Source organism: Pavona decussata, unplaced genomic scaffold, assembly GCF_977016875.1.
Source record: "Pavona decussata unplaced genomic scaffold, jaPavDecu1.1 SCAFFOLD_6, whole genome shotgun sequence".
NCBI lineage: Eukaryota > Metazoa > Cnidaria > Anthozoa > Scleractinia > Agariciidae > Pavona > Pavona decussata.
Genome location: NW_028145430.1, coordinates 4298969 through 4326909, shown reverse-complemented (window position 1 = coordinate 4326909; position 27941 = coordinate 4298969). Strand labels below are relative to the sequence as shown.

The 27941-nt window shown below is 42.3% G+C and overlaps 2 protein-coding genes, 1 long non-coding RNA gene and 2 pseudogenes across 4 annotated transcripts; 2 read left to right on the top strand and 3 right to left on the bottom strand.

The window, feature by feature from the left end:
• Positions 1-385: 385 nt before the first annotated feature.
• Positions 386-6908, bottom strand: LOC146489287 (uncharacterized). Of its 2 annotated transcripts, none has more exons than XM_085107638.1 (2): positions 3684-6908; positions 386-2293 (listed from the first exon to the last, which is right to left on the bottom strand). In XM_085107638.1, exons 1-2 carry the CDS (start codon positions 4750-4752, stop codon positions 2163-2165), a joined length of 1200 nt encoding a protein of 399 aa, XP_084963764.1. In that variant the 5' UTR covers positions 4753-6908; the 3' UTR covers positions 386-2162. The 2 variants fall into 2 exon arrangements, with proteins under 2 accessions (XP_084963764.1, XP_084963756.1); XM_085107630.1 differs by having other exon boundaries at positions 3666-6907.
• An 836-nt stretch (positions 6909-7744) lies between these two features.
• LOC146489286 (uncharacterized) lies at positions 7745-12321 on the top strand (annotated as a pseudogene).
• A 51-nt stretch (positions 12322-12372) lies between these two features.
• Positions 12373-14361, bottom strand: LOC146489285 (uncharacterized; annotated as a pseudogene).
• A 4195-nt stretch (positions 14362-18556) lies between these two features.
• Positions 18557-20669, bottom strand: LOC146489284 (uncharacterized). The gene is made up of 2 exons (XR_014865019.1): positions 20173-20669; positions 18557-19952 (listed from the first exon to the last, which is right to left on the bottom strand). It is a non-coding gene; the product is annotated as an uncharacterized LOC146489284 (long non-coding RNA).
• Positions 20670-21970: 1301 nt separating this feature from the next.
• On the top strand, positions 21971-27680 carry LOC146489283 (uncharacterized). The gene is made up of 2 exons (XM_085109900.1): positions 21971-22138; positions 22241-27680. Exon 2 carries the CDS (start codon positions 22350-22352, stop codon positions 27678-27680), a length of 5331 nt encoding a protein of 1776 aa, XP_084966026.1. The 5' UTR covers positions 21971-22138; positions 22241-22349.
• The last annotated feature ends 261 nt before the right edge of the window (positions 27681-27941 follow it).

Genomic DNA, 27941 nt, shown 5'->3' with positions numbered 1-27941 from the left:
CCACTCAAATAATCTTTTTTATGTTCAAGAATGCCAGGGTCAGAGTTTCTATGTTTCTATATGCATGCACTTTGGAAATCAACAAGTGGGATGACGCGGTACTACAAATATTTAAAATTGACACCTCGATGGGGCTCAAAGTGTTATCTGCAGTCTTAGCTTACAGTTAAGATAAAGCCATGGACCGATTCAATTGGTCCTTGGCCTAACTTGCACAAATTGTTTTGGAGTCATGTAAATGGTGTTTTATTCTTTAGCCACTGGTAATATACAGTAACATGATGACAGTCAAAATTATTGCAGGAAACAGTAACAGCTGCTGCTGAGACTAGAAAAAATTCATGGAAGGCTGATGTCCAAAATATCCACAAGCTATTCCTCTCAGTGGAGTGTTAGTCTAGCTGCTATCGTCCAAAATTGTTCACTTTTGTGATAAAAGCATGAAACTTTGCATGATTACTACTAACCATGAAACAAACAATTTCTGATATGGATCCAAGTTAAGCTCTAGACTCGAGATCTGCGCATGTCATGAAATTTCCAACATGAAAACGAGGCTAACATCAAATTACCTTAAAACGAGCCTCAGAGTACGAAAATAAACATGGAACTGATATATTAGTAACATATGTGGTAATCTGTGCTAGAAAAAAATTAAGATGTGATCACGTGACCTACTATTATTTTACGACTTTTTCGCTCGGGTGCCCTGTTGTGGAATGTCAAAGATGGAGGCATGGCGCTTTAACTAACACAAATGAAATCCCAGTCATGGTTTTAATATTTTAATGACAAGGCATAGCTTTTTATATGTTTCCAACCCTGAAAAGACCTAAAACCTACACGTGCATTATTAATACATCATCTCACATTGCATTTTAGACTCGTGTAATTACGTAACTGCTTAGGAAACACAGTAATTCTGTATAGCTTCACATGGCTTTTCTTAATCGCGAGGGTTGATCGGATGCTCTAGGTGGCGGTTGATAGCGGCGGCAGCTGTTGAGATAGCTGGTCAAAACTCGTTAACTACGGCAATGCTCTCGGTGAGAAATATGGAACAAGAGTCAACGTTAACGTTTTTCTATAGGTTACACATTGTGAGCATGAACAGTTAGTTGCAGTTGCCTCCACAGTTGCACAAACCAGTGCAGCTCAGATTGGCTTTCAAGCATTTCCAGCATCCTCGACACCCAGCTTTATAATCACACCGAATGAGCTCATAGCAGGAGTCCTTGGTTTGGGAGAGTGTCGTCCAATAAGGCACCCAGCGATTACTTTCAAGCTGCCATCCCCATCTAGATGGACATTGTAGTACAGGCTGCTTTCACAGGGTCTGACCCCATACAAATCCACCTTGGAAGACAGCTCTCTTGACATGTTGCAGTAGGGATGCTTGAGTGGGACGGATGTTGTCAAGGGATCTTGTCTTTCTTGAGAAAAGCTCTTGCCTGACTTCATTGACTTTACTGAGGCTGCTCGTGCAGTCATATAAGAGTATCACAAATCTCTCAATGACATACATGCACGTATCATCAATATCCTCTGGCAACATCAGCAGTTCTTTAAGAACAGGAGTAAGCTGTGGGAACACGTTCCACACATCCCACGCCGTCTTCTTTCCTCTCCCACTGAAAAAGGAAACTGTGTCGCACCCTGTTAATGCGTGAAACATTGGTAACACACCTGCTTTCTCTCGACCCAGGGATGTAGCTATGGCGCACGCTGGAAGGTTACGGACCTGTTTGGAAGAACCGTAGGAGATCTACAGCTCATCTTATGGGAGAGTTGGAACAATGGAAATGGCAAGCACAACAACATCGGTATCATTGCTTCGTATCTTCAGTCATCGATGGCCATGCAGGCTGGCGTCGAGTGCATGAATCATCATTCTTGAATCAGCTTCTTCGTGATTACATGGCGCAAGAGCACTCATATCTGCCCTGTCCTCAGACGTAAGCACATTTTCACCATGTGTTGCAAAGACTGTCTTTCCCACTGGAAGCTGTAGTGAAACCACCTAGAAAGTAAATATAAAACTTAGTGTTTTGCTAACAAAATGAATAACATGGTTTGCTCATTGGTTTTACACACTCACCTTGATTGTTAGCAGTTTGAAGAGCTCATCTTCGTTGTCATCAACTCTTAAGAATCCCTTCCAGTCAGACGGTATTCGGGTAGACAGCAAAACGTTTCTCCTGTGACCTGATCCTCGCTTCTCCTTTGCCGCTTTGTTTAGGGAGACATCTTTGTAGATGTCCCACACAATGTCCAGCCTCTTCACATATTCTAGCTGCCTCAGGATGTAAGGCACAAATATGGAGTTGAAGTACTATTCAAAGGTGCTCACAGCTGTTCGTTGGAGCATCTGGACTGCAACAGCTTCATTCAGCTTCTGTCTGGCTGGAGGCATCCAACAAGCACTTTACGAGGTCCGCTTTGGTTCCTCCTCTGAGTTCTTCCATCTGCGACAGTGAAGGCGGCCATGGTTGATTTTTGAACTTGAAGAAGTCTTCATGGTTTCCGTCACGGTTTTGACAGGCAATGTAGCGTCTTGAGAACAGGGCACAGTCTTTCTTCAGCACCGTTATTTTAGCCTTATCTTTCGACACGACTTTCCTCTCTCGGGCGTTAAATGTAGGAAGATTATTCTTCTTGAGGGCGTCTGTTAAAAGCTTTGTTTTGTCTTCAAGCCTCTCTTTAAGGAACGCTTCAAATTGTTGCTCTCCTAGCTGTCTTGCGGTTCTAACGGTCCGCACAACCTCTTCATTCATGATGTCTTTTGTGTGAAGAGAAGGGCTGTAAGATCCTCTCCAACCTCCTTGAACGGACTGCCAAGCTCTTCGAAAGAGGACACCAGGTTGACAACATCTTTAGCAAAGGCACTTTGGACGGCTGGTTTGTTCTCATGATGGTTTTGGCTTTCATTAGCGGAGATTACTCCCTCAAATTTCTTAACCATTCTTGCAAGCTCTGGACCAGCGACCGTCCACCTTCTTAGGTGAAACAGGATTTTTGGTCAGTCCGACCAGCACCTCTTTCACCTCTCACAATGGCATTGACTTGCTCATGGGCGTGGTCTAGGGCGATTAATGAGAATAAACTCTTTGTCTTGTGTACTACGAAAGAGCTGTTACGGAACTCTGCACATACACCTGGATACTTAGCAGGAAGGTTGCACATGTCGAGGTAATGCACAGATAGCCACCTTGCATAGTTATGACTGTCCAGAGCAAACATCCATGGAAGTAACTCTCATATAGCTTTGAGATACAATGAAAAATCAGTCTCGCGGATCGCTCTCACAAGCTGGAGACAGACAAGTTCCAAATCTAGCACACTGGCCCAGTAGAGAAACTGCGCGCACTTCTTCATCTTCTTGTCTCTCCATTCTTCAAATGGTCTGGCCGGCCCATCACTCTCTTCAGATATGTACTCTTCAAATGCTTTCTTCATCAGCATATGGAGAGTAGCTGCTGTCACTTGATGAGATCGTCTTGTTCACGTTATATGACTTGCTGTTAGCAAGGAATCAGCAACACCTGGTGATGCCACTGACGCATTTGTCAGCGCCTCTGGCCATCCGCTTCCAAGAACCCACTTCCCCAGAGCTTTAAAAGCAGCCATCTCAATGTGCAATTCACCAAGCATGACAACTACATGACTCTCCTCGTACGCACCACCAACTGTCCACTGAATTTGCTTCGTTAAAGCAAACAACAGCTGATCAACTGCAACAACGGGTATTTGGGAGGGATTCAGGTGCTTAACGGCTGAACTGATGACATCGATGGCATGTGCAATCATGGCGAGAGAGTGGGCGTTCTCAGTAAACATCGACAGCAACAATATTAATGCTGGCTGGTGAGATGATAGTGATAACTTTGAAGCCCGGTACGCTGCCCAGGACACGATGTCTTCTTTTGTTAGCTCTTTCTCAGTAACAACTTGCCTGGTGTTTTCCAACCAATCTACTTCTGGATGACTGTCGTATGAGGTCGCATCACGATCTGGTATAGAATCCAATCGAACACTAGTGTCGGGAACAACAATGTTTGTAGAAGGAAGAGTTAAAGGTGGTACGTCAGTGTAGTAAGACGGCAGCAAGGCAATTTTCTTTGACGTCAAGCTCTTATCAGGATCGAACACATTAGTGGCTCTGTGTGTTCCTGGCTTTTCGGCGGTTGGATGCTTGACCAGGAAGATTGCAATGCCATGAAAGGAGTCATGTGAGCTGGTAGAACTTGGATTATGGTCAATGTTGTCTATGACTGCGGTTGTACATATACCATCACGTAGCTTGGAAGGGCATACTACACCGTCCTTATCATATCTATCAATAACGCTGTTAGTTATGTCGGTAGAGATAGATAGGAGCCTGTCGTATGATATGCACATCCCAAGCTTGTAGAAGGTATCAATCAGTGATTTTTCTCTGGTTGCTCCATGGATCTTAAGCGCTGCATATATGGGCAATGGGCACTCCCTGTTTCTGACATGGTGAGTGTGGTGAATGGTACCAGTAGCATTGCCTGATTTGTCTCGAAATCGAGATATGGTGTTAAAACCCATCAATTGAGCAACAGTAAGGCACGCCTGGCTCTCCGCGGAATCCCTTTTGGTCGTTGGTCCTCTCATTATCATATCTAACAATGTTTTAAGCAAGGCTGGAACCGCATCTGTCTGGGATTCGGTTACAAATGTTCCATTGAAAAAGTTTTTCACCTGCAGAATTTCCCTCCTTGCAATCATTGCTGCTTTTGCCAAGCAAAATGCCTCTGAGTCCCTATTCTTGGCCTCGAGTAAGACATCGCCGATTTCTTGGCTAAGGATCAAAAGAACACCTCTTCCTTGGGCATGTGCTGTAAGATCAGCAAAGGCTGTCAGCACACGGGTCTTCAATCTTGTGGCATTGATCCTATCAGGTTGTTCTCCGCCGAGTTCGCTCAACTTTGAAGAATAGAACTTCACACGGTCTGATAGCTTTAACACAGCTGGCTCCTAAACCTCAAGACTCTCATCGATAAAGGCAACAAGTTCTGGAAATGCAAGCTCCTCTATATCTATAGGCTTATATGATGGAGTGTTTTCAGAGTTAACCGACAATTTCAGTTTCCTAGCTTGATTGTACAGCCCAACTAAGGATTTCGTATGGTACTTTCCCTCTGTTGCTACCATGTCCCCCGATGCCAGCTTGCCAATCAGCCTGTTATCATTCAAAAGAGATGCACATTCTCTAACTCTTCTATCAACCTCAAGGGTGGAAGCAGCATGTAGATTTGCTTGGATATCACTTGAATCACAAAAAAAGCAGTGATTGCTGAACTGGTTGCTTGGAAGGCTGGAACGCCTGGCTTTGACGGGGCTGGCAGAACTTTCTGTTACAAGGAGGTTGTTTTCCTCTTTGTTCTCACTATCATATTTCCATTTCTTTGCACGCTCTAAATTTGCATTGCTAAACTGTTTCTACATATCTTGTGCCATGACGCCTTTCTCTCTGTGAGGGTCTGCTCTGTTCCCGGACCACCACTTAGCTCTTCAACATTGAAATTTGCAATTGCAGGAACGGAGCCAATCTTCTGAAAGTCTTCTAAGTTTCTAGCAAATAACGAATAGCTTGCTCCGACGTCTTTCCTTTTTGAAATTGCAGGACATTGCAAGGGTTCTCCAGTCTTGGTTTGACAAATAATGTACAGTTTCCAATCCAGGGCGACTCAATCTCAACAGAATACTTGTTACAGAAACATGTTTGACAATATCTGTTAACGTCTTGAATATGATCAACACGAGATAAAAGTCTTATATTTGGAACAAACGGTTTTGTCATCTGTTCATCATTGTGTTTTTGAGTTTTGTGTTTTCTCATTTACTAAGATAACTGCAATTATGTCAAAAATATCTCAAAAGCATTCATTCGTTTTTGAACTATAACATGAACTTATCCTGTTAAGCTAGCAATGACGAGAAAAGATGTCTTACCTGTAATGACTGTAAGTATCCAAACATCACAGCTGCCATCTTGGAAACCGCTAGAAGCATGAGAACTAGTCCCCAGCTTTTTTTCAGTTTTAAAGTTGAATAAAGGCATAAAGGGTAAACAATAAGTAAGGATCGAGAACCAGGCGTATCAAAAATGCAGCAAACCCATCACAAAGGTTCAAGGCGTTTTTCGTGAAAAATCATTTTGATGATAATAACAGAATAAACTGCAAAGGACCCGCGAACGGAAATGCCGCAAGTATACGCAGGAACTGTAAAAGATCTAATCAGCCAAAAATAAACACAAGTAACTTAAATAGCTACAAGGCTGATTTGACAGCGTAGAAAACTAGTAACACAACAGCGACATGATAAGAGACTCAACCGAGAATCAAAATACAACCGTAGACGACAGCTGTTTCAACAGCTGCGGCTGCTATTGACCGCCACCTAGACTCTAAAATGCAATGTGAGATGATTTATTAATAATGCACGCGTAGGTTTTAGGTCTTTTCACGGTTAGAAACATGTAAAAAGCTATGCCTTGTCATTAAAATATTAGAACCATAACTGGGATTTCATTTGTGTTAGTTAAAGCGCCATGCCTCCATCTTTGACATTCCACAACAGGGCACCCGAGCGAAAAAGTCGTAAAATAATAGTAGGTCACGTGATCACATCTTAATTTTTTTCTAGCACAGATTACCACATATGTTACTAATATATCAGTTCCATGTTTATTTTCGTACTCTGAGGCTCGTTTTAAGGTAATTTGATGTCAGCCTCGTTTTCATGTTGGAAATTTCATGACATGCGCAGATCTCCAGTCTAGAGCTTAACTTGGATCCATATCAGAAATTGTTTGTTTCATGGTTAGTAGTAATCATGCAAAGTTTCATGCTTTTATCACAAAAGTGAACAATTCCGCTATTTTTTGGACAATAACAGCTGTACTATGTGTCTGCGTGTGCGGGGGGGACTTACTGGTTACAAGGAAATAACTATCATCCACGTTCTTAACGCAGAAATTTTCCATTGGTTGGTCTCAGGGCTCACTCACTCTAATGTACAAATACCAGTTTTGATAGCAGATGCCAATGCAGGAAGGGGAAAGGAGGTGCAGATAGTCTCATTCAAGCTACAAGCCGTTCTTCCATTTCTGTAACGTGCTTAAGAGATTTCTATCATTTGTTTGTTTAAGATCATGATGCTGTTAAAAGCCTTTTTTAATACCAATTCTACAACACCTCTCATTTATGAATAATATAAACTCACTTTTCTTGACCCAGAATAGGATCAAAGAGAAACAATCAATGTTCTCATCCTCTAACTACATGCACAAGTTGTTACTACAATTTAAAACTCATTTTTCTCTATCAAGGATAGGATCCAACAGAATTGATGTTCGTATCCTCTAAATGAACTTAGTTACTGCAATTTATTTTCAATTTCATTTTAAGTGGAATAACATTTCAAAGATTTTATCAGAAAGTATGGTATGTATCTATGCTGACATGAATTCCCAAATTTATTTCTCCATCCCTACCAGGATCAAATTACAGTTAAATGTATGGAGGGTGTGAGCACAGCTTTCATAAAATCCCCATTTTGGGGGGACATATTGAGCCTTTAGAGGTTCTGAGGAATTTTAAAGAATTGGACTGGAGAAGGTTCCATAGTGGCAATAGCGTCAGGAGATCCTGGGGAAGACTACTAATACAAGTTACAGGTCAGGGGGCAGAGATCGTACAAACAATAACCAAGGATGATTGGGGTGCATCCTATCCAGTGGGAACTGAGAGTCATTTGTGGCAAACCGTCAGTACAAGGTAGACCAAACCAGGAAAGCAACCGTGTATACAGTCACGCAACCGTGTATACAGTCACAGTGCGGTTCTTGTGAACAGATATTTGTTCTTTGCCCGGTAACATAGCTGTTGTCAGTGAGCAGCACCATTTGGATATTCTCAACTCACTGGACGGCTTTAAAGGACAGTGCCTACTAATACAGATATATTTTTGTGCGGTTTATGACTAAGCAGGAAAAGGAGATCTTAGCAAGGGCTACTGGAATCCTGAAAGAAAATTGGGTAACCAAGCATTTTTCAGAGGAATCTGAGCAACGATTATTCTACAAAGCACTACAATACAAAACCAGTATGGCATTTTTTCCCAAATTGAAGCTTAAGGGCCGTTGTCAGTAACTTTCAAGAATCCGGCGACAGAAGCAAAAATTCGAATTTCTTTTTATTTGCCACAAAAGACCCTTTTGGTAAACCATTTTCAAAAATAATATTTAAAAATTCCAGCGAATTTTTATTTTAGCAAAAATTGGGAAAGATCAAAATCGGCCTCAACGTGCCTAATGGCCCGATTGAAATTATGCAAATTAGTATATTTTCAAAACTCTCGTGCATGAGAAAGCAACGTTTTCTCGAGTTGATACTTTCACAATCGTTTTTACATCCCTTGTGCTTGCTTCCAAACTATATCTTATCTCGACCTGAACATTCTTTCATCTGAAGTTGTCCATGTAAAGAATACAAATATTTCAAATTACAATATCATCGAGGGTATACGAATACACTGGTAATGAAATAACTTTTTTGAACGGGCAATTTTTCTTATTTATCATGTTAAAATATTTAGTTTGGCCCGTGAAAAGTGAGCACCCTAGGTCAAGATGTGTGGAATGCATTTTGACACAATTCGCCATTTCAGTACTTCATGTTCCTCCTGTTACTTTGCAACGTGTCAATACAGTTCACAGAAGCTTTTAGATAAAAGCCAAGGTCGCTGGTTTCATTTCATGCTTTTATACACGTAAATAACTAGCTTTAAACTTGAGTGCTCCCCATATTAGCATTAAGTTATCAAATGATTCTTTTCAGGGGGTTTCGACAAAACGCCGACCCCCTAACTGACCCCCTCAAAAACTCTCAGGGAAACACAAAAAATGTTAAATTAAAGTTATAAACCAACCTGAAATTTCCAAGATGACGGAATGCAACACAAATCATGAGGAACGGATACGCCTGTTTCTCCCCATAAACCAACGTTCCGGTGCACGCAGTTCTCGTTGTGACCAAAATAGTTTGAAAGGGCTTTATCATCATGAAGTTCACAACCATTCAAGTTGCCAAAGGCACCGCTAGACAGAAGATTTTCGAATTTATAAAACAAAGAATCGAGCGTCTGTTCGAAAAAAAAATCCCAGTTCCACTAGGTAACTTTTAAAAAAACTTCAGTAAGCTTCAAAAGCCGATGATCGAAACATGTTCGAAAGTCAATTCTCTGACAGGAGCAAATTGTTTTCGTTTCTTAATTGCATTACAAGGAGGCCAGGCGAACTGTGGCATTCGGACAAAAGTACAACAAGGTCAAACAATCCGTCGTTTTGGGAAAGGGGTTATAGACTAGCTGTAACACATGATTTCAGGAAAATGCGTCGGGTAATTTTGTAAGGTTTTTCGTTATAAGCCATTTCTAATACTTTTAGTTTGTACGTCATTTGACCACAAATGTGTATACGTGAACGCTAAATAACAGGAAAAGGCAAAGTAAGAAACGGTTAACAGCAGCCTTGTATGCTCAGGGCTCTCTCTTGATTTTCATTCGCAGCAGTGAGACAACTTCCCTAAAAGAGTAGGAAAATGAGGGCTGTAAAAAATTTACGGAGAAATTTTGAAAAATAAATAAATCAATCAAAATAAACTACTCACCCAACATCGCCAGCGAGGGAATCCGTCAGCATGGGAATAACGAACCAGAGCGGGACCTGGAATCTATTTCTGCTGTATTTTACCGTGGGAATTGTCTCCAGATGTTGTTTCGTGAAAACAGTCAACAGTCAAACGTTAAATTGAGTGGTAACTCACTCTTCATTTACGCTGTTTCATCTTGCAGGTTAACTTTATAACTTTAATTTAATTTTTTTTTTGTTTTCCGCTGTGATTTTTTGAGGGCGTCAGTTAGGGGGTAAGCTGTCCCGGGGGTCAGCGTTTTGTCGAAACCCCTTTTCAGGTGAAATTTTCGAGGTTATATTTGAGCCGTTCAAGTGAGATGAAAGAGCCGTTCCAGGGGAAATAACTTGAAATCAGTGAAATTAATACCCTCTCTCTCATATCATGCTACACTTCCAAACTACCGTTATTTTTAAGCTAGAAAACGAAATGCTCCCTTTTTAAGTGACCTAAAACAGAATTAGCCTAAAATATTACGAGTAAACTCCACCATAGAAAAAACTGAAATAATCGTGCACCGACATAAATGTAAACATCAGCCATTTTTCAAATTGCCACATGGATGAAAAGTGCCTGTTGTTTTACCTCTGTATACATTTATGATCAGAAAGAAGAAACACAAAATCTTCTCTATACACCGAATGCAAATATGGCCGACCTCTCGGGCGGCCCGGGTCCAGTTGCATGGAAGCGAGGCTGGTGAGGCCTCGTATTTGTTTTGACAACGCGTCTTTCAAGTCCATCGAGTGGTGTTTTGTAGTCGTTATGTTTTACGCTTTTTCGATATGGTTATGAGTTGTTGTGTCCCTGAATGCAATCAGAAAGGAAAGATGCCGACAGGAGAGAAAGTTTCTTTCTTTGAATTCCCACGCACTCCTACGAGGAGAAAACAGTGGATTCACGCAATTCGCCGTGAAGAAGGAAAGGAGTTTAAGATTGTCGATGGAACAAAAGTTTGTTCCCTGCATTTTAGACAAGAAGATTTAAGAAAATCATTCAATGGACGGGCTTATGTGGTTGCCGGAAGCGTTCCAACCAGATTTTCTTGGTCCGTGCCTTCTCAGAGGAAAAAAAAAAAGCTCCTCTGGAAAGACAGCCTCTGCCTCAGAAGAAGAAATTGTTTGCAACAACATCCACATCTTCTCACACCGAGTTGAGCGAAACAGATATCACGGCGGAATCACTTCCTGAGTTGACGGCATCTGCCTCTGATAGTGAAAATAATCAAAATACTGAGCCAAACGATACTGCGCCGAAAAAGATCGAGAAAACTGGAAGAGGAGAAGTTAAAACTTCGACAACAAAACACTGAGCTCAAAAAGAAATTGGACGAGTTAGAGAAACAGAACGAGGCTATCTCGGCCCGATTATTTTCTCTGGAACGCTTTCCATCAGACGCTGACATCAACTTTTATACCGGCCTTGCAAATTATGCTACTTTCCTCGCCTTACGTAACTTTTTGAATCCTGGTGAAAATGGAGAAAACATTCGTCAAGGAAGCACCTTAAAAGATGTACCAGAGGATTTTTATGATGTGGACTCTGATGATGATGAAGAAAACATTACACCTGCAAAGAAAGGACGCCCACGAAAGCTCAAACCAGTTGAAGAGTTTTTTATTGTGTTATGCCGCTTGAGAAGAGCCTTTTCCGAGCGCCATTTAGCTCACTTCTGTGGTGTTGCAAGGTCCACCATAAGCAGGCTTTTTGTGCCATGGATTAATTTCATGTATCTGAAATTTGGCCAGATGTGCATTTGGCCTTCTAAGTCAGTTGTTCAGGCAACTATGCCTGCAGATTTTAAAGAAAAATTTCCATCAATGCGAGTCATCATTGACTGCACAGAAGTCTTTTGCGAAATGCCGAGTAGTTTCCTTTTGAACTCTGAACTTTTCAGCTCGTACAAAAACCATGTGACATTGAAAGGACTTGTCAGAATTGCACCAAGTGGGGGATTACATTTTGCAGTCAGCTTTATACCGGCAGCATTTCTGACCGTGAAATTGTTTTGCGGAGTGGATTTTTGTCCCAATCCTTTGATGATGGTGATGCTGCAATGGCAGACAAGGGATTTCAGATACAAGACATCCTGCCCCTTGGTGAGGGTCTGAATATCCCACCCTTTTTAGGCAGTGATGCTCAAATGTCTGCCGAAGATGTTGTTAGGACACAGCAGATTACCAGTCTGCGGATACACGTTGAAAGGGCCTTTAACAAGATCAAGAACTTCCGAATTTGGAATGGAGTTGTTCCTCTGAATTTATTTAATTTTGTAAACCAAATGTGGTCTGTTTGTGCTTTCCTGTGCAACACTCAGGATCCACTCATATCTAATATCACATGATCTGCTTATGTTTATTATTTTACTAAGTAAATGTTGTTGTTTACATTTATCTTTAGTTTAACTATTTTTCAAACCAGTTTTGTTTTTGTCACTTTTTGTGTTTAAAACATGATATTTACAAACATACAAAATCATAAATCAAAATGGTTTGAAAAATTCAAAACCAAAAATAATTATGAACTACAACAGTAAAATTGACTTGATGGTAGGGCTTATTATAACACTTAATGTTCTGTTAACCAAAAAGGTTTCGCATTTGTGCAGTGTTTGTGTAGTAAACATGCATATTATACCAGTGATTTTGCCTTATGCTCTTGGTTCTCTAGCTGCTATAGCTAGAAAGTGTTTAAAATAATACAGTTTCAATGTGTCCTTTAAACTGTTCCAAATTTGAGCGTCAAATCAAATTCGCTCGATGCTCATTCCCTTACTGGTGTACACAATGAAATCGCACCACTTTGCCCCGTTCACACCTATCAGCCCCTGCACTTGGACATAGTATTTATGGGTGCGTTTAAGTTAAGGCTTTCCATCGACTTCTTCCATGAAAAAGCTACTATCGGAGCACGCATCCAGGGGGGTGACTAAGTACTTGGTTTCTGGACACTTGACCTCAGAATGACCAAATTGATCAGAGCATCCAGGATCAATAACCTTGCCATCTAGCGATGCACACAAGGATGGGGCATCCATGCTTATTACAAGTCTTGACTTAAAAACCTTCACTAGCTTGTTAATAGAGGACATATTATTCTGGTATTGTTCAAAGGTAATTGGCTCATATTGAAGTCCATGATTTGTATATTATGATGAAAAAGGCTTTGGATTTATAAGATTTTTTACTAAAGATTCATGGTTTCTTTTTCTGTCCCTTATAAGACCAAAATTGGAGGCAGTAAATCGGAATTTCCTTTCCAACTTCCATTCAGGACACTCTGATTGGCTGCGTGTTTTAATTTCAATGTCATTCAGTTTATCTTCATCAACTTGCAGACTCTTTAACAGTGATTTTTCTGCTTCTGAAAGATCAGCAGGTATCTGAAACTGTTCATTAGACTGACTTGATAGGGGAAATCTCAAATATGTCACAATGTGCTCACCGTGGTTGGCAGGGTTTCCTCTTGGGATAGGCGTGATGTCACAAAACACTTTACAATTATCTTTGGTCACTGCAAGTTGATAGCTAGCATACGAGCCTTGTGGACTTCTGCCAAACTAGGTTTCCACTAAGGGAATAGAATCAGACCTTGGGGTCATAATCTGTGCTAGAGCCATATTTGGGTTCAATTCTTTCAAGGTTGCCAATAGTTTCTCTTCATCTGCCTTTTGTCCCCGGATATTATTCCTTGCCTCATAAAGTGTACATCTGACACCAGGTTCTGGAGCTGATGATCTGGTCTGCTCCAGGTAGGTTTTTGCTACAAGCACTTCCATTGCTGGTTGTGGATTTATAGAGTCTCCTCTTCCCTTCCTATGCCACTTCTGTAGAGAGGAAGTACATGCTTCCTTTGGCTGCATGTCTTCTTCGTTTTTAAGTTCATGAACGGTTTTACATTCATATAATGAGAATTTGCAAATCTTCATCAAGAGTGCTAATATATGGTTACAAAAACCAACCTTCCAAGCAACGCAGGAGAATGAAGCATGTTTCCCTTCCATACTAAAAATACACAATGCAACTTTTTTTAAGTTGTGTGGAGCATCATTCTTCCGAAAGCTGTGATAGCAGTGAGACCGCTTGCTGCGGAGATGCCCTTTAAATATTCGTCATTCAGGAAAGTTGTCGCTTTCGGATCAATTCTCTTTCCAGACTGTGAAATATGGTCATTCATTTCGGCGCCGGTAAAAAAGGGCATCCGCCGTATATCTGCAGACCAGCCATCTGATGGGAAACTCAAGGGATGCTGAGTTGCGGAAATGCCGGAGTTCTTATCTTTGTTTTTATCGAAGCGTTCCTTGCGCTTTGTATATAAGGAGTCAGGATCCGCATCTACTATATTTTGATCTCGACCTTCTTTGATATATTCCTCAACCCTAAACAGAACAGAAGATAAGATCGTTTTTAAACTTTGGTTACCGCAATCAAGGCAAGCGAGGCGCGAAATCGCCGCGAACTGGTCGAAGCACGAGCATCCTCCCTTTTCACTGATTGTGCTTTTGTTTTCAGCCCTTTCAATTTATCGCCTTACATTTTAGCCAGAAACAAAGTTCTTCATTTTTTAGCGTGGCAGGTGATCGACCTCGAAGAGAAGCTCCAGGAGTATCGTCTTCTGTGAGCGCATGTGAAGCAGCCATTCGTGACAATCAAAAACACAGGGAAAAGCCAGCCTCAATAGTCTCGCTTCCACCCGCAACTAGACCCGGGCCACCCGAGAGGGCCGCCATATTTACATTTGGTGTATGCCCATCTATATAAATGCACCGGCCAATCAGGCTTTGTTTTTCTGTGTGTTTGACGAAAATACTGAAGAATAGTGCAACATTGTTACTGACTACTTGACTCATTCAATCACAACCGGATAACACCACTGAAAACTACAGATATAAAGAAATGCTCTTGCTTGTCTGCAATCGTTACTCACATTACATGACTTTTTTTGAACGCTGGATTCTCGAAAGTTACTGACAATGGCTCTTAACTATCTCGGAAAAATGCGCGGTTACCACCAATTTTTTACCAGCATAGTTAGAAATCGCACACAAATATCTCCATTTTAGCCCGCACTGCCATTAAGAAACCGTAATTTCCTCGGATCATCCCAAAGGTGCGCAGTAGCAAAAGGAGGCACCGTCCTTAATGCCATAACATACCTGACTTTCTATGAATTTACATGACCCTAGCTGCAGGCCAAAAAAGAACTGTAATTTGGGGATTAACGTTAAAACATTAAAATATTTTTTAAGATAAGAATATTTCGTTCGAATCAGTCGAACTTCATAGCTTCTATGTGAATAATCAGGTGAATTCATGTGATTTTGTTCACGTAGTCCAAGTACAGGAGATAGTTATAATTGCCGCAAGCTTCAGTATGTTCAAAACGCCGCTGCGCGCCTTATTACTGGTATATGGAAACACGACCACATAACCCCTATCCTGATGGATCTGCACTGGCTCCCTGTTAATGAATGCATTCAATTCAAGATTCTTCTTTTGACATTTAAATCTCTAAACGGCCTTGCCCCTGTCTACATTGATGAAATGATCCAACGTTATGAACCAAATAGAAAGCTTCCTTCGTCTTCTGCATTTCTTTTAAAACAAAACAAATGGAACCTTAAGTCTTGTGGTTTTACAGCTTTTACAGTAGCTGCTCCCTTTTTATGGAACTCCTTACCTTTAGAAGTCAAGTCTTCGCCCAGTTTAAATATTTTTAAATCTAAACTGAAAACACACCTTTTTATATTTCTAAGTCATACTGTAATACAATGGATGTAAAGCGCTTAGAACGCATGCGGATAAGCGCTATATAAGTGTTAAGTGTTAAGTGTTAAAAATTGTCCGGGAAGTCCAGTCCCTCATCCCTATAGACGCTTTCCATCATTTCGGTTTTCTACTTCCGGTCGCATGAGAGTGAGGCTTAGGATGTATCTTGTTTCAAGATGGCGTCGGCCGGAAAGAAGAGCCAGGGAAATGAATGCTCGTTTTTTAACTGTACAAACAGGATGTACGATGCATCTGGAAACCGAACGCGCTTTAGTTTTTTCTGTGTTCCTTTAGATAAGGAAACTATTAGCATTTGGGAGAATCGGATGGGGTGAAAAGACGGAAAAGATGGTTTCCGTATAACGAATGCCACAAGAGTTTGCAGTGCTCACTTTGCAGAGCACGATCTTCTGCGAGTGCCGGGAGGTAGCAGAGTTAACCTACAGAAGGGAGCCGTGCCACTGAAATAGAAACAGTCGCCTAGCGAAAGTGAAAAGAAAAGAAAATTACCCGCAAAGCGAAACAAACTATCGTCAAAAAAGGTGAGACGAAACTTAAACCCTGAGTCCGTGCATGTGGTGGAGAACGTTGTCCGTGTAGAGTCATTGCGTGTATTAGCAACTAAAGCTACTCAAAGCGCTTTTAATGCTCTCGTTGTCGCTAGCCGTAGTCTAAATGCCGAAATAAAGTACTTAAGCGGTAAAAGACATGACTCTCCTATTGTCTCTGTGGACCTTATCAAATCTGACAAGCAATGTCAACACTACACTGGCTTTCCAGAGTACGAAGTTTTTCAAGCGGTTTTCACAATGTTAAACCCCAGTAGTAATGGAGAAAATGTTAAGTTGGTATTAGCACCGAATGCTCACCCAGAAACAGGCCAAGGACGGAAACGTGGTCTCAGTAGTGAACTCCAATTTCTCCTCACTTTGATGAGACTGAGAAGGGGTTTCACCACTGAGCATCTGGGTTGGTTGTTTGGCTGTGACAAGAGCACAGTGAGCCGCCTTTTTGTAAGTTGGATAAACTTCATGTACCTCCGACTAACTGCGATTCCAATTTGGTCAACAAGAAAGCAAATTAATAAAACAATGCCACAGAGTTTCAGAGACAGCTACCCTAAGACACGTGTAATTATAGACTGCACTGAGTTGTACTGTGAAGCAGCAACATCTCTTGAATTGAAGAGTAACATGTACTCTGATTACAAGGGGAGAGAGACCTATAACAGCCTTGTTGGTGTAACTCCCTTGGGCAGTGTCTCATTTGTGTCACAACTTTATTATGGGAGCTTATCTGACCGAGAAATAGTAGAAAGAAGTGGCCTTCTTGACCCCAAAATGTTTGATGATGGTGACGAAATCATGGCAGACAAAGGATTTAATATCAGAGATCTTACTGATAAGATTGGAGTTAAACTTAATTTGCCAATTTTTCTTGGATCAAGGCCCCAATTTGAAGCAACTGAAACTGTTATTAACCAGAAAATAGCATCAAACAGGATTCATGTGGAACGGTTTATCAACAAGGTCAAGAAGTTTAGACTAATTGATGGAACAATTCCCCTGTCACTGCATGGATCAGTTAATCAAAAATGGACAGTTGCTGTTCTTTTGACATTGTTCCACTTTCCTATTATATCTGCGTGAAATACAGCTATTTCAATTAATGTTGTCGGTTCAAAGCATGAACCTTAAAGACAAGACCGAAAGTTTATGTGGGATTTTTATGAATAAATTCAACAAAATCAGTCATGCCTGGAGAGAACAATAGGTTGTAATTAGCAGTACAATGACCTGCACGTGCAGGGATGATTTTGATGAAATTATTCATAAAAAATAATCCCACAAAACATTGCGGTCTTGTCTTTTAGCTTTATTTTGATCCGACAACGTTAATTGAAATAGCTGTATACAAGCTATGAAGATTCGATGAAATGATAAAATGCACCTATCTGGGGAGGGGGGGGGGGGGGGCTAAATAGGAGTTTTAGTTCAAATGTCTTAGTCTGAAATGTCAGCCATCTCCTCCTCCTTAGGGGGAAGAGACGGCTGACATTTCAGACTACAAATGTCCTGACACCCCTGGAGGGTGTTTGTGGATGCTCAAAAGAATCACAAAACTTCTTTGAAAATTTGTTAGAAGTCCCCTGACCCAGTGAAACGTCCCCATCATGAGTAGGTCGATGCTGTAAAACCCCCCACCTATACCTCCAGTGGGTTAACATTTACAGGTGCATAACAGGGTAAACTGTTGTTATTTGGAACAGGGTCCATAATTGATTAGCTTGATAGTCATGACTCTAAGTTCTGCGAAAGTGATGGGGATTTTATTTTAAACAGTGGGATAGTCATCTCCCTACAATGTCAATGTCTTTTAAAAACATGCGTAAACAATGCAAATGTGATAAAGAAGCATTTAGCTGAATGAATATCAGCAACCAGGGTACATTAACAAATATTTTTGGCAACTGCTGTTTTGTTGAAAGCAGAGGTCCAAAAGCTATAATAGAGAGTACACCAATAAGAGTACCCCAGTTTGAACAAAAAAAAATAGTATAATGCCAGAAAAGCAGATTTTAACAGTTATACATCCATCCCATGAATATCTTGATTTATCATGGACAAAGTGAATAGCTGGCATTCATCAAACTATGCTTATCAAACTAAGCTTAAGCTTGGGGGCAACAGAATTTGTCTTTTTTTATCAGGCACTTGGTGGTGTTCAGGCCAAACCTCATGTTTTCCTTCTTCAAGACAGGCAAACTTGATTTTTTGAGCACACTATTATTCATTCTTTATGGTAGTAAACATGAAATAAGATTCCTTGGGGGGGGGGGGGGGGGTTAAATGTCATTTGTTTTTTCCATTCACTCAATTTCAAGCCAATTTAGGAAGTATGTAAGAAAAGTAATTGTTGCCCACTTTCCTGACAACATCATCCCAGAACTGTTCATTGAAAGTGAATCGTTCAATAAAAAGACTTTGGTGTGTATAAACAATGAAATCATTGAAAGCAGCTCCAGTTAATGCCAATTGACATTGATATTGAACACCCCACGGGGTGTTCATGTTTTAAATGTAGGCTATTTCCCACAGCCTCAAGGTAAAAGTTTCTGTTGCCTTTTGCAACATCCATAAGGTCACTGTCTCTTTGTTCATAAGGGCATTTTGACTCTCCAATCCCCACCATGTCAGGGAACATCATCTTTGAATAAGGAGAACACCCTAACCAAGGGTTGTTAACATTAACTACAAGGCCACAAGACAGAACTTTAATATTCTCTTCAACAGAGGCAAAGTACTCATGGTATTTTTTTCCAAGCAATTGGTTTGTACATGTGTCCATGATCAAATCTTCGCTGCAAAAATGCAGATGGGGTTGAGGGCTCAGCAACAAAATTTTCTGCATGCTTTTCCATACCCCTTTTCCAGCTGTAAACATCATAGATTCGAGAGGCAGTCACTCTGTGTTTTCGATGCTCTTTCCAAATTGAAGAGTTTGCTTGCTCTCTTGTGTCTTTTTCTAAGGACACAGAGTCTGCGAGTGTCAAATCCAAGTCATCATAAATAAGAAGTTCTTCATCTCGCAGCTGATGTTGGGAAATGTCATAATAAACTGGAACTGAACTGTGCGGAAAGGACGGATAGTCAGAGTAGACGTCAGTTAGACTACCTCTTTGACTTGTCCCAGGATCAATGGAGCAATAAACTTTGAAACTTTCACCATACATGGGACATTGCTTTGCCAGTGTCGAAAACAATGAGAATTTACCATACTTTGTATTGACAAAGTCACTGGCATGAACATGTCTCCTCTCTCACAGAATTCACAAAAGGTATCATGTGATTGACTTTAGCCAGCTTGGTTTGACATTGTCTTATGGAATTGAAATCCAGTTGCTTCAAGTGTTCAGCCCTTGCATCAAACAAATTACAAGAAATTCCTTTAGAGTCTGGCTTAATCTTTCTGACTGTAGTGTCCATGGCAGAAGGTTTAGTTACATTTTGTTGTCGTTTTCGTGGAACAGTCCACCCACATGGCCTTGAAGTGCATGGTAAAAGTTCAGGAATACACTTTGAATTCTCCAATGAAAATTTGGCCATTACTTTCATCAAGCCATAAATGTGGTTACACCAACCACCTTTGCCAGCTCTGGAAGTACAGTATGCATATTTAACATCTGACGAAGATTTGAGAGTGGCAAAACTGAGTTGATGATTTTCTTTTTTGTAACTTGCACCACAAATAGCTGTCACATAGAAAAACTTTTCTTCGTTGAAACAGGTAATGTTATCATGAAAATTTTCATTCAGTAATTACTCAGTTCTTTTGGTCAGTTTACCAGTTTTACCAGAGTCTCTGAAATAAGCTTCAATTTCTCTCAATGTGAAAATAGGTAGTCCTTCTGGACTTCTTGTCCAGGGAATTTGGCTATCTGGGAAAGGTTTCCAATAATTTCCTACAAAATTGAAGTGACATTACTTTTGGCGATCGAATGGTCAGTTGCTTGTTAAAGCAATTACTAAAAGCAATGTAAATCAAAGTTTCAAATTAATTTTGGTGTTAAATTCTAATTTAAGGCCAACAGGTTGATCACAAAAATTAACGACAATCAAACTAATATTAAAAAAGCCGTTAAGTTCATTCACTAGGAACGATTTCAGTATCTAGAAGCTCACCTCTTCGAAGATCATGTTCATCATGATCACAGTCGCTAACATCCTTGTTAGGTCTGGACGTACTTTCATGCGTCGATGAAGATTGTGAAAGCTCCTCATGTGGGTTGAAAACAACTGCTGTTCGTCCATTTTTTACGTATTCGCCAATCCGGAGGTCATGAGACAAATTCACCAGATTAAAAAAGCTTTTCTTGCCCACGGATGTTGTTGTTCAATCTCAGTTAATGATATTCGGCTCTTACCTTTGTATACACGCAGCTTTTGTAGGTAATTTCTTCAGACTGTCCCCCCGGCACTTGAACCACAACTTTAGCTCATCTACTCTGTATGACGTTAAATTCGAAAGATTGAGATTGATACCAAGAACATCAAATAATCCTCCAACGTGAGGTCGGGCCACATTTGCATCCGCCATTTTTGTGTGGACGCGTGTGGACGATACATCCTAAGTCTCACTTCCATGCGACCGGAAGTAACAGGTCATAATTATGCAAAGCGTCTATTCAGAAAAGTTTTTTTTTTTTGTTGTTGCCCTCCTTAAGGGAACTGTAAACGAAAAGTTGTTGGATTTTCCAAAAATTCTTTTTTTCACTCGTTTGTTAGATACAACATTAACGAGTTCAAGAAAAGAAATTTAAAAAATCATAAAAAGAACAGACAATATGTTAAAAAGAGTGTTTAACGACATCAGGTAAAAAATGGCTAAAGGCGACATAATGTGGAAATCCCAATTACGCGTCCAGCAGAAACAACGTGAACGATAGTGTTGACATTCGCTTTAACGAGGTGTGAAAACTGTGCGAACCTTTTCAGGTCCAGAAATCAAAGTCTGTTTTCCAGTCAATTGTTCATTTATCTTTGCCTGAGTGTAGCGAAGCGTAATGAAACAAAAGATAAATGGTTTCTTGAATTCCCAAGCACAAGTGCATTTGTCGGCAGTGTGTTTTAAGTGCCGGCGTGAGATTATGGGAAAAAAGTCTGATATGTAAACTAGCAAGTATATATTCGCTGAACAGTAAACAAGTTTCATTGTGGATTTTTACAAGCGGACAGTTAAATTCTTAGCTCGTTCTTCCTATCTCGTCCATATGGTGCGGGGCCGTCGTGGTCGCCCTGCTTCAGTTCGTTCTCATGCTTTGAGAGTCAACCCGGACATTGAAGTCCCTGTTGTCCGGCCGTCCAGGTCAAGAGAACATTGAAGTTCAGGCCGTCGTAGTTCTCGCTCACATGTTGCAGCTTCAAGCGGTTCTGGTCGTAGTGCTTCGCCTTCGCGAAGGAGTGTCCGCAAGCGTTCGCACCGTAGAAGTCGCTCGGCTTCTCGCAGCCCTGAGCCCCCAACGTGGACGAAGGAAATCTTCAAGGCCTTGGAGACGAAAACGCAAGAGGTCAAGGTTGTCAGAGAACAGCTCGACTCATTAAAACGCAAGTCTGTGGAGGAGGAGCCCGAGTTCAAATATAAGAGTAACAAGAAACAGTTCAAGTTCAACACTGACGTCAAGGATAAGTTCAACCAGATTTTAGAGAGGGCTGGGGCGGATGACGCCATCACTAAGATTGCCAACGAAGGTATGTCACTCCTTGATAACAGATATAAGCTTATTTCTATTGCTGACCGGGATGGCTGGGACGTGGTAGAATATTTTGAGGCGGATCCACTCACTAAAAGCAAAATGGGAACTCGTTTTAAGTCTCAGTCTACATCTTCCAAAAGCGGCCCCGGTGCTAACTTTGGCCCATCACATACAATCGTGGATTTCCGCCCAGATATCGGTCAGCTTTTGGTTAATCCCGTTGTAGGATCTATTCGTACTTTGCAAGTATTGCGGGCCTGCTTTCCCATGATTCTTCAGTAGCGCCTTTGTTTTTTTTTTTTTACTTGCCATGTGCTCTATCGGAAAGTTTATATCAGAGGTTATATTTATCGGTGCATTTTGCTTCTTTTACCGGGATTCTCTTACTGTATGAGGTAAACAACTTGTATTTTTGTTTATTTGCATTTATTTCGTTTATTTAGCTTCATTTCGTTTCGGTATCACTCTAGTTACCGCTATTTTTGTTTTTATTTTAGAACCGCGCGCTTGTGTATGTTTATAAAACTCGTGTGTATCTCATCAGTAAAAGATTAAATCTTCTGTTCAATAAGCTAATTGGAGCTTATACAGTTCTCATACATCGAGATGACGAAGAAAGGAAAGATTAAAGCGAAGAAGTCTCCGACAAATTCCAAGAGAGCGAAGAAATCAACGCCACAACATCAAGCTGAACTTGAAGATTCACAGGATGACGATTATCATGCGTCAGATGATCACGAGCTTACTGTGGCCGAAGGAATGTCTCAAGATGTGGTTTATTCTAAAGAGACGCCCGTAGAACAGAATATAAACATGCATCCTTCTCCAGAAAACTCTCCTCCTAACGTCGACAACGGTCAGAAGTCGGAATTAGCCGAAACTTCGAGTGGTACAACAGTTCGAGCGGCAGTTTCCGTTTCTCAACCTTCTCCACTACAACAGATTTCAAGTGTTTCAGTACGACAGGAAACTTCGAGTGGTGTTTCTTCTGTTCAGAATCCGTATGGTCAACAATTAACTCCTTTAGCGCCGACATTTGTACCGCGAAATTACGCTAACACGTTCTCGGGCAAGCCCGATCCTGCCCGCGGGACTTTGCATAGCTCAGTAGATAGCGAAGCAAGCTTTCGTTACCAGACGCCCGCGAGCGGAGAGGAAAGTAAACGTAACCTTGACGAGTCAGAATGGTCCAAGCGATTGCGGGCTCTTGAGGAGCAAGAACTGGCCGAAAGGGCGGCTCTGGATAAGCGTATGAAGGAAGCCAGGGAGAAATTGGAAATTGAAATGAATCGTGCCATCCAAGAACGGGAAATTATGCGCAAAAAACAGGAAATAAAACGCCAACAGGAAGAGTTACGACGGCTCGAAGAAAACTTAGGGATGAGTGAAAGCGGGAGTTCAGAGTCTGTAACGCCAACAGAACCCCTTCCCAGCATGCATCAGGACAAGACAGGCCACCAATCAACAATGTTAGGTAGTCAGCAATTGAGGAATCTGTCAGGGAGACAAGGGGACACTATGAATGGAGTAGGTGCTCATTTCCTCCCCCAGAGAGAATGCACAGAGTTGAAACAAACAGAATCAAGAACACAAGAGGGTCCTTTACCAAGCTTATACCAGAACGAGGCATGTGAACACTCAACAGTTCCGAGCAGTGCTCAGCAATTACAGAGTCTGTTGGAAAGACAGCAAAACACAATGGACGAAGTGGTGCGGGGTCTTCGTATGCCTCAGAGAGAATACATGAGCTTCAGTGGCGAACCCCATATCTTCCCTTTGTTTATGCGAAACTTTGAGGTGAATGTGGAAAGTAAGGAGGAAAATGATGCGGATCGCCTAAGCTACCTCGTTCAGTATTGCAGAGGAAAGGCACGGGAAGCTATTGAACACTGTATTATGATGCGCCCTGAAGAAGGTTACAAACGTGCGAAGGAGATTTTACAGAGGAACTTTGGCCGAACCCATGTAGTGACTAGGGCATTCCTAGAAAAGGTAGTCAGTGGGCCTCCGATTCGAAGTTCTGATCCGGAAGTATTGTCCCAGCTGGCTCGTGACATGGAAACATGCCTCCTTGGGTCTACCCAGTTAGGACACACAAGTAATCTAAACTCAATGGATACCCTGGGAAAGATTGTGGCCCGCCTTCCAATTCATCTCAGGGCAAAATGGGCAGAGAAGGCCAATCAGTTGTATGAATCTCAGATCACACCAACATTCTCCCACCTTACAGAGTTTGTACAAAGCCGTGCTGCTGTAGCCAACACCTACTTTGGCCAAATAGTTAACCCAAAGTTGGAGTCGTCTAGAGGCTTCAAATCATCATCCAAGGGCAAAACTGGCCTCTCCAACCATGGCATGACCTTAGCCATGCTTGGCAGCGACCTCCCGCAGGGCAGCAATGAGAGGAAACCCTTTAAATGTGTCCTTTGTTTGGGCAGCCATCATCTCGAGCGTTGCCACAAGTTCAGAGAATTGACACTCCGTCAGCGACAGGACCTCGTGGATGAGAAGAGGGTGTGCAGTTCATGTCTCAGCCCAGGACACTTTGTAAAGAAATGCCGGGTTGCAAGGATGTGTGGGGTTGAACGTTGCCAAAGGAGACATCATCCTTTGTTACATTCATCTGATCCAGTTCAAAACAACGCAAACAGTTCAGAGCTTAACTCGAGGAGTGCTTCTCAGGTTCAAACCCCTTCTCCTGGAGGCTGTCCTCACAATGATGCTACCAGTGTAAGTGCAACAAGTAATGCGGCTTCAAGCTGTGGTCGTGTTGGACTCCAAGTGGTTCCTGTAAAAGTCAGTTCACCATACAGCAATCGCATCATTGAAACTTACGCCTTTCTGGACAGCGGCTCGAACACCACCATGTGCCTGAGTAGTTTAGCTAAAGAGCTAGAGGCAGACTGTACACCAGTAGAGTTCACATTGTCTACAGTCTCGGGAACTCAACGTAAAGAAGGCCAACAGCTATGCCTCGACGTAGTTGGTGTTGCTACAGGGAAGGGAGTGCGCTTAGAGAAGGTCTGGACTACAGAAACATTACCGGTTACAGAGAGAAGCATTCCGACAAACAAGGATGTAATGGACTGGCCACATCTTAGAAACATTGACATTGCAGATCTTGTAGACAAGAAAGTAACTATTCTGATCGGAAGTGATGTGCCGGAAGCTTTGTGCCCTCTTGAAGTACGCACTGGGAAAATTGGCCAACCGCATGCAGTGCGAACGTTACTAGGATGGACTGTTATGGGACCACTGAAGGGAAGGAGGGATGAAGGTGCCCATGTGAATTTCATCCACGTTGACCAGTCACTGGGCTGCACTGAGTCGGTGAAGGGCATGGATCCAATCCAGCTTCAGCTAGAACGCCTCTACAATGCGGATTTCAGTGAATGTACAGCTGACTTGAAGGAGTGCCTTTCTGTAGAGGATCGTCGAGCCAGATCTATTATGGACAGCTCTGTGAAAATGGTGGGTGGCCATTATGAGATTGCGCTTCCCTGGAAATGCGACACCCCATACTTACCAAACAACAGGTCCATGGCAGAAAGGAGACTACAATTGTTAAAAAGGCGGCTGAAAAGGGATCCTAAGCTCCTTGAAAGCTACAAAGAAACTATGGGAGACTACCTTGCTAAGGGCCATGCCAGGAGGATTACCACAGATGAGCCAGTTTATAGTGACCATGTTCCTGTTTGGTATTTACCACACGACCCTGTTGTACATTCCCAAAAGGCGGGAAAGGTCAGGATCGTGTTTGACTGTGCGGCGAAGTTTCAGAACACATCTTTAAATGATCAGCTCCTACAGGGCCCAGACTTCACAAACTCACTCGTCGGAGTACTGCTAAGGTTCCGGGAAGAAAGAGTTGCCCTGATGGCGGACGTCGAGAAAATGTTTCACCAGGTTAAAGTTAAACCTGAGGATTGCGAAGCCTTACGGTTCCTGTGGTGGCCAGCAGGGGACATCGACCAGGAGCCAGTCGACCACCAAATGGTTGTTCATCTCTTTGGAGCAACATCATCTCCGAGTTGTTGCTCATATGCTCTTAGAAAGACGGCTGAAGACAACCTAGGGGACTTCAGCAAGAACACTATGGAGACTGTCCGCAACAATTTTTATGTGGATGATTGTCTTAAGTCTCTTGCCACGAAGGAGGAAGCGGTCAAACTTGTTGATGAGCTCCCTGTGTTATTGGCTCGTGGTGGCTTTCGACTGACTAAGTGGGTCTCTAATGAGAAGAGCGTCATGCATCATGTACCTACCAGTGAACGAGCATCCACAGTGGACCTAAACTTGGAAAGGCTACCAACAGAAAGAGCCCTAGGAGTTGAGTGGAATGTGGAGGAAGACAGTTTTGGATTTGGAGGTGGCACGGTTAAAGCAGAGACCAGGAGGGGGATCTTATCATATGTTGCTTCAGTCTATGACCCCCTTGGCTTGGCTGCACCTATGGCATTACCAGCTAAACTTATTCTTCAAGAACTTTGTCGTCTTGGTCATGGCTGGGATGAGGAACTCCCAGAACAAGTGTTAAAACCATGGAAAGCTTGGGAGAGTAGCTTTCATGTGTTGCCTTCTGTCAAGATACCCAGGTGTTACAAACCAGTAGAATTCAAAGGTATTAAGAGCATCGAGCTTCACCACTTTGCGGACGCCTCTGTGAGTGGATATGGGACTGCATCATATTTACGATTCACAGACGTTGAGGATCGTATCCACTGTAGCTTGGTCATGGGGAAGTCCAGGGTGGCCCCACTGAAAACAGTCACTGTACCAAGGCTGGAACTGACTGCAGCCACTTTGGCTGTAAAGGTTGACAAACAACTTCGCGAAGAATTGCAGTTACCCCTCAACGATGTTGTGCTGTGGACGGATTCCACAGTTGTGCTACGATACTTGAGGAATACTACAAGGAGGTTCCAGACCTTTGTAGCCAATAGATTGCAGCTGATTCATGATTCCACAACACCGTCCCAGTGGAGGCATGTACCAACGCACCTGAATCCTGCTGATCTGGCATCCAGAGGCATCCATGAATTAGGGACCAATCGGGGCCGGCAACAGATGCGCTTCTGGTTCAGAGGACCTCAGTTTCTATGGGAAGAAGAACGTAAGTGGCCAGAACAACCATCCGATTTACCTGAGGTTGAAGAAACAGACGCAGAGGTAAAGAAAGGAACTGCTCGGGTTGGTGCCATAGTTGTCTCTGATGGGAAACTCCCGGAAACTCTTAGTCGTCTTATCAACCAACCCTCATGTTGGTACAAGTTGCAGAAGTCGGTAGCGTGGTTGTTGAGGTTCAAGAAGTATTTGCTGTTTCAGTCGAGGAAGTCCTCTCATCGTCAAACTTCGTTGAGCAGGGGGCCGTTGGAGGTCAAAGAAATCGTTGATGCATCGGAAGAAATTGTTAGGTTGGTCCAAAGGGATTGTTGTATGCTTGATCCATTCACTAAAAGGAGTGCAAACCAGTTGGCCAAGCTGAATCCATTTGTGGAAAGGGGCGTTGTTAGGGTTGGTGGTCGCCTGGAAAACACACCATTGAGCGGCGAGGTGAAGAACCCTGCAATTCTGCCATCAGACCATCACGTAACAAGGCTTATTGTACGTCATCTGCATGAATCAAGCGGTCATTCTGGAACTAATCAAACCTTGGCTGCTGTCCGCCAACAGTATTGGATCATCAAAGGGCCAAGCACAGTAAAGCGGATTGTCAGTGGATGCATACCATGCCGTCGTCGGAACCAAAACCCTGGAACCCAGATCATGGCTCCACTTCCTGCGGCTCGGGTGACTCCAGGAATGCCACCATTCTCATCTGTTGGCATAGATTATTTTGGTCCCTTGAAGGTGAAATGGAGACGAGGCACTGCAAAGCGCTATGGCTGCATATTCACTTGCCTAGCCATCAGGGCAATGCACATTGAGATCTCCTAGGACCTTTCAACGGATTCGTTCATTCAAGCAGTGTGCCGATTTCTAAGCAGACGGGGCCCCCCAAGAGAACTATCTAGTGATAATGGTACAAACTTCAAGGGTGCTGAAGTTGAAGTCAAACAAGCCTTGCAAGCTTGGAACCAAGAGAGAATCAGAGATCAAATGAGGGCTAAAGGCATCGATTGGCACTTCTCTCCCCCAAGCGCCAGTCACACAGGTGGTGTGTGGGAACGCATGATCAGATCTGTCAGAAAGCACTTG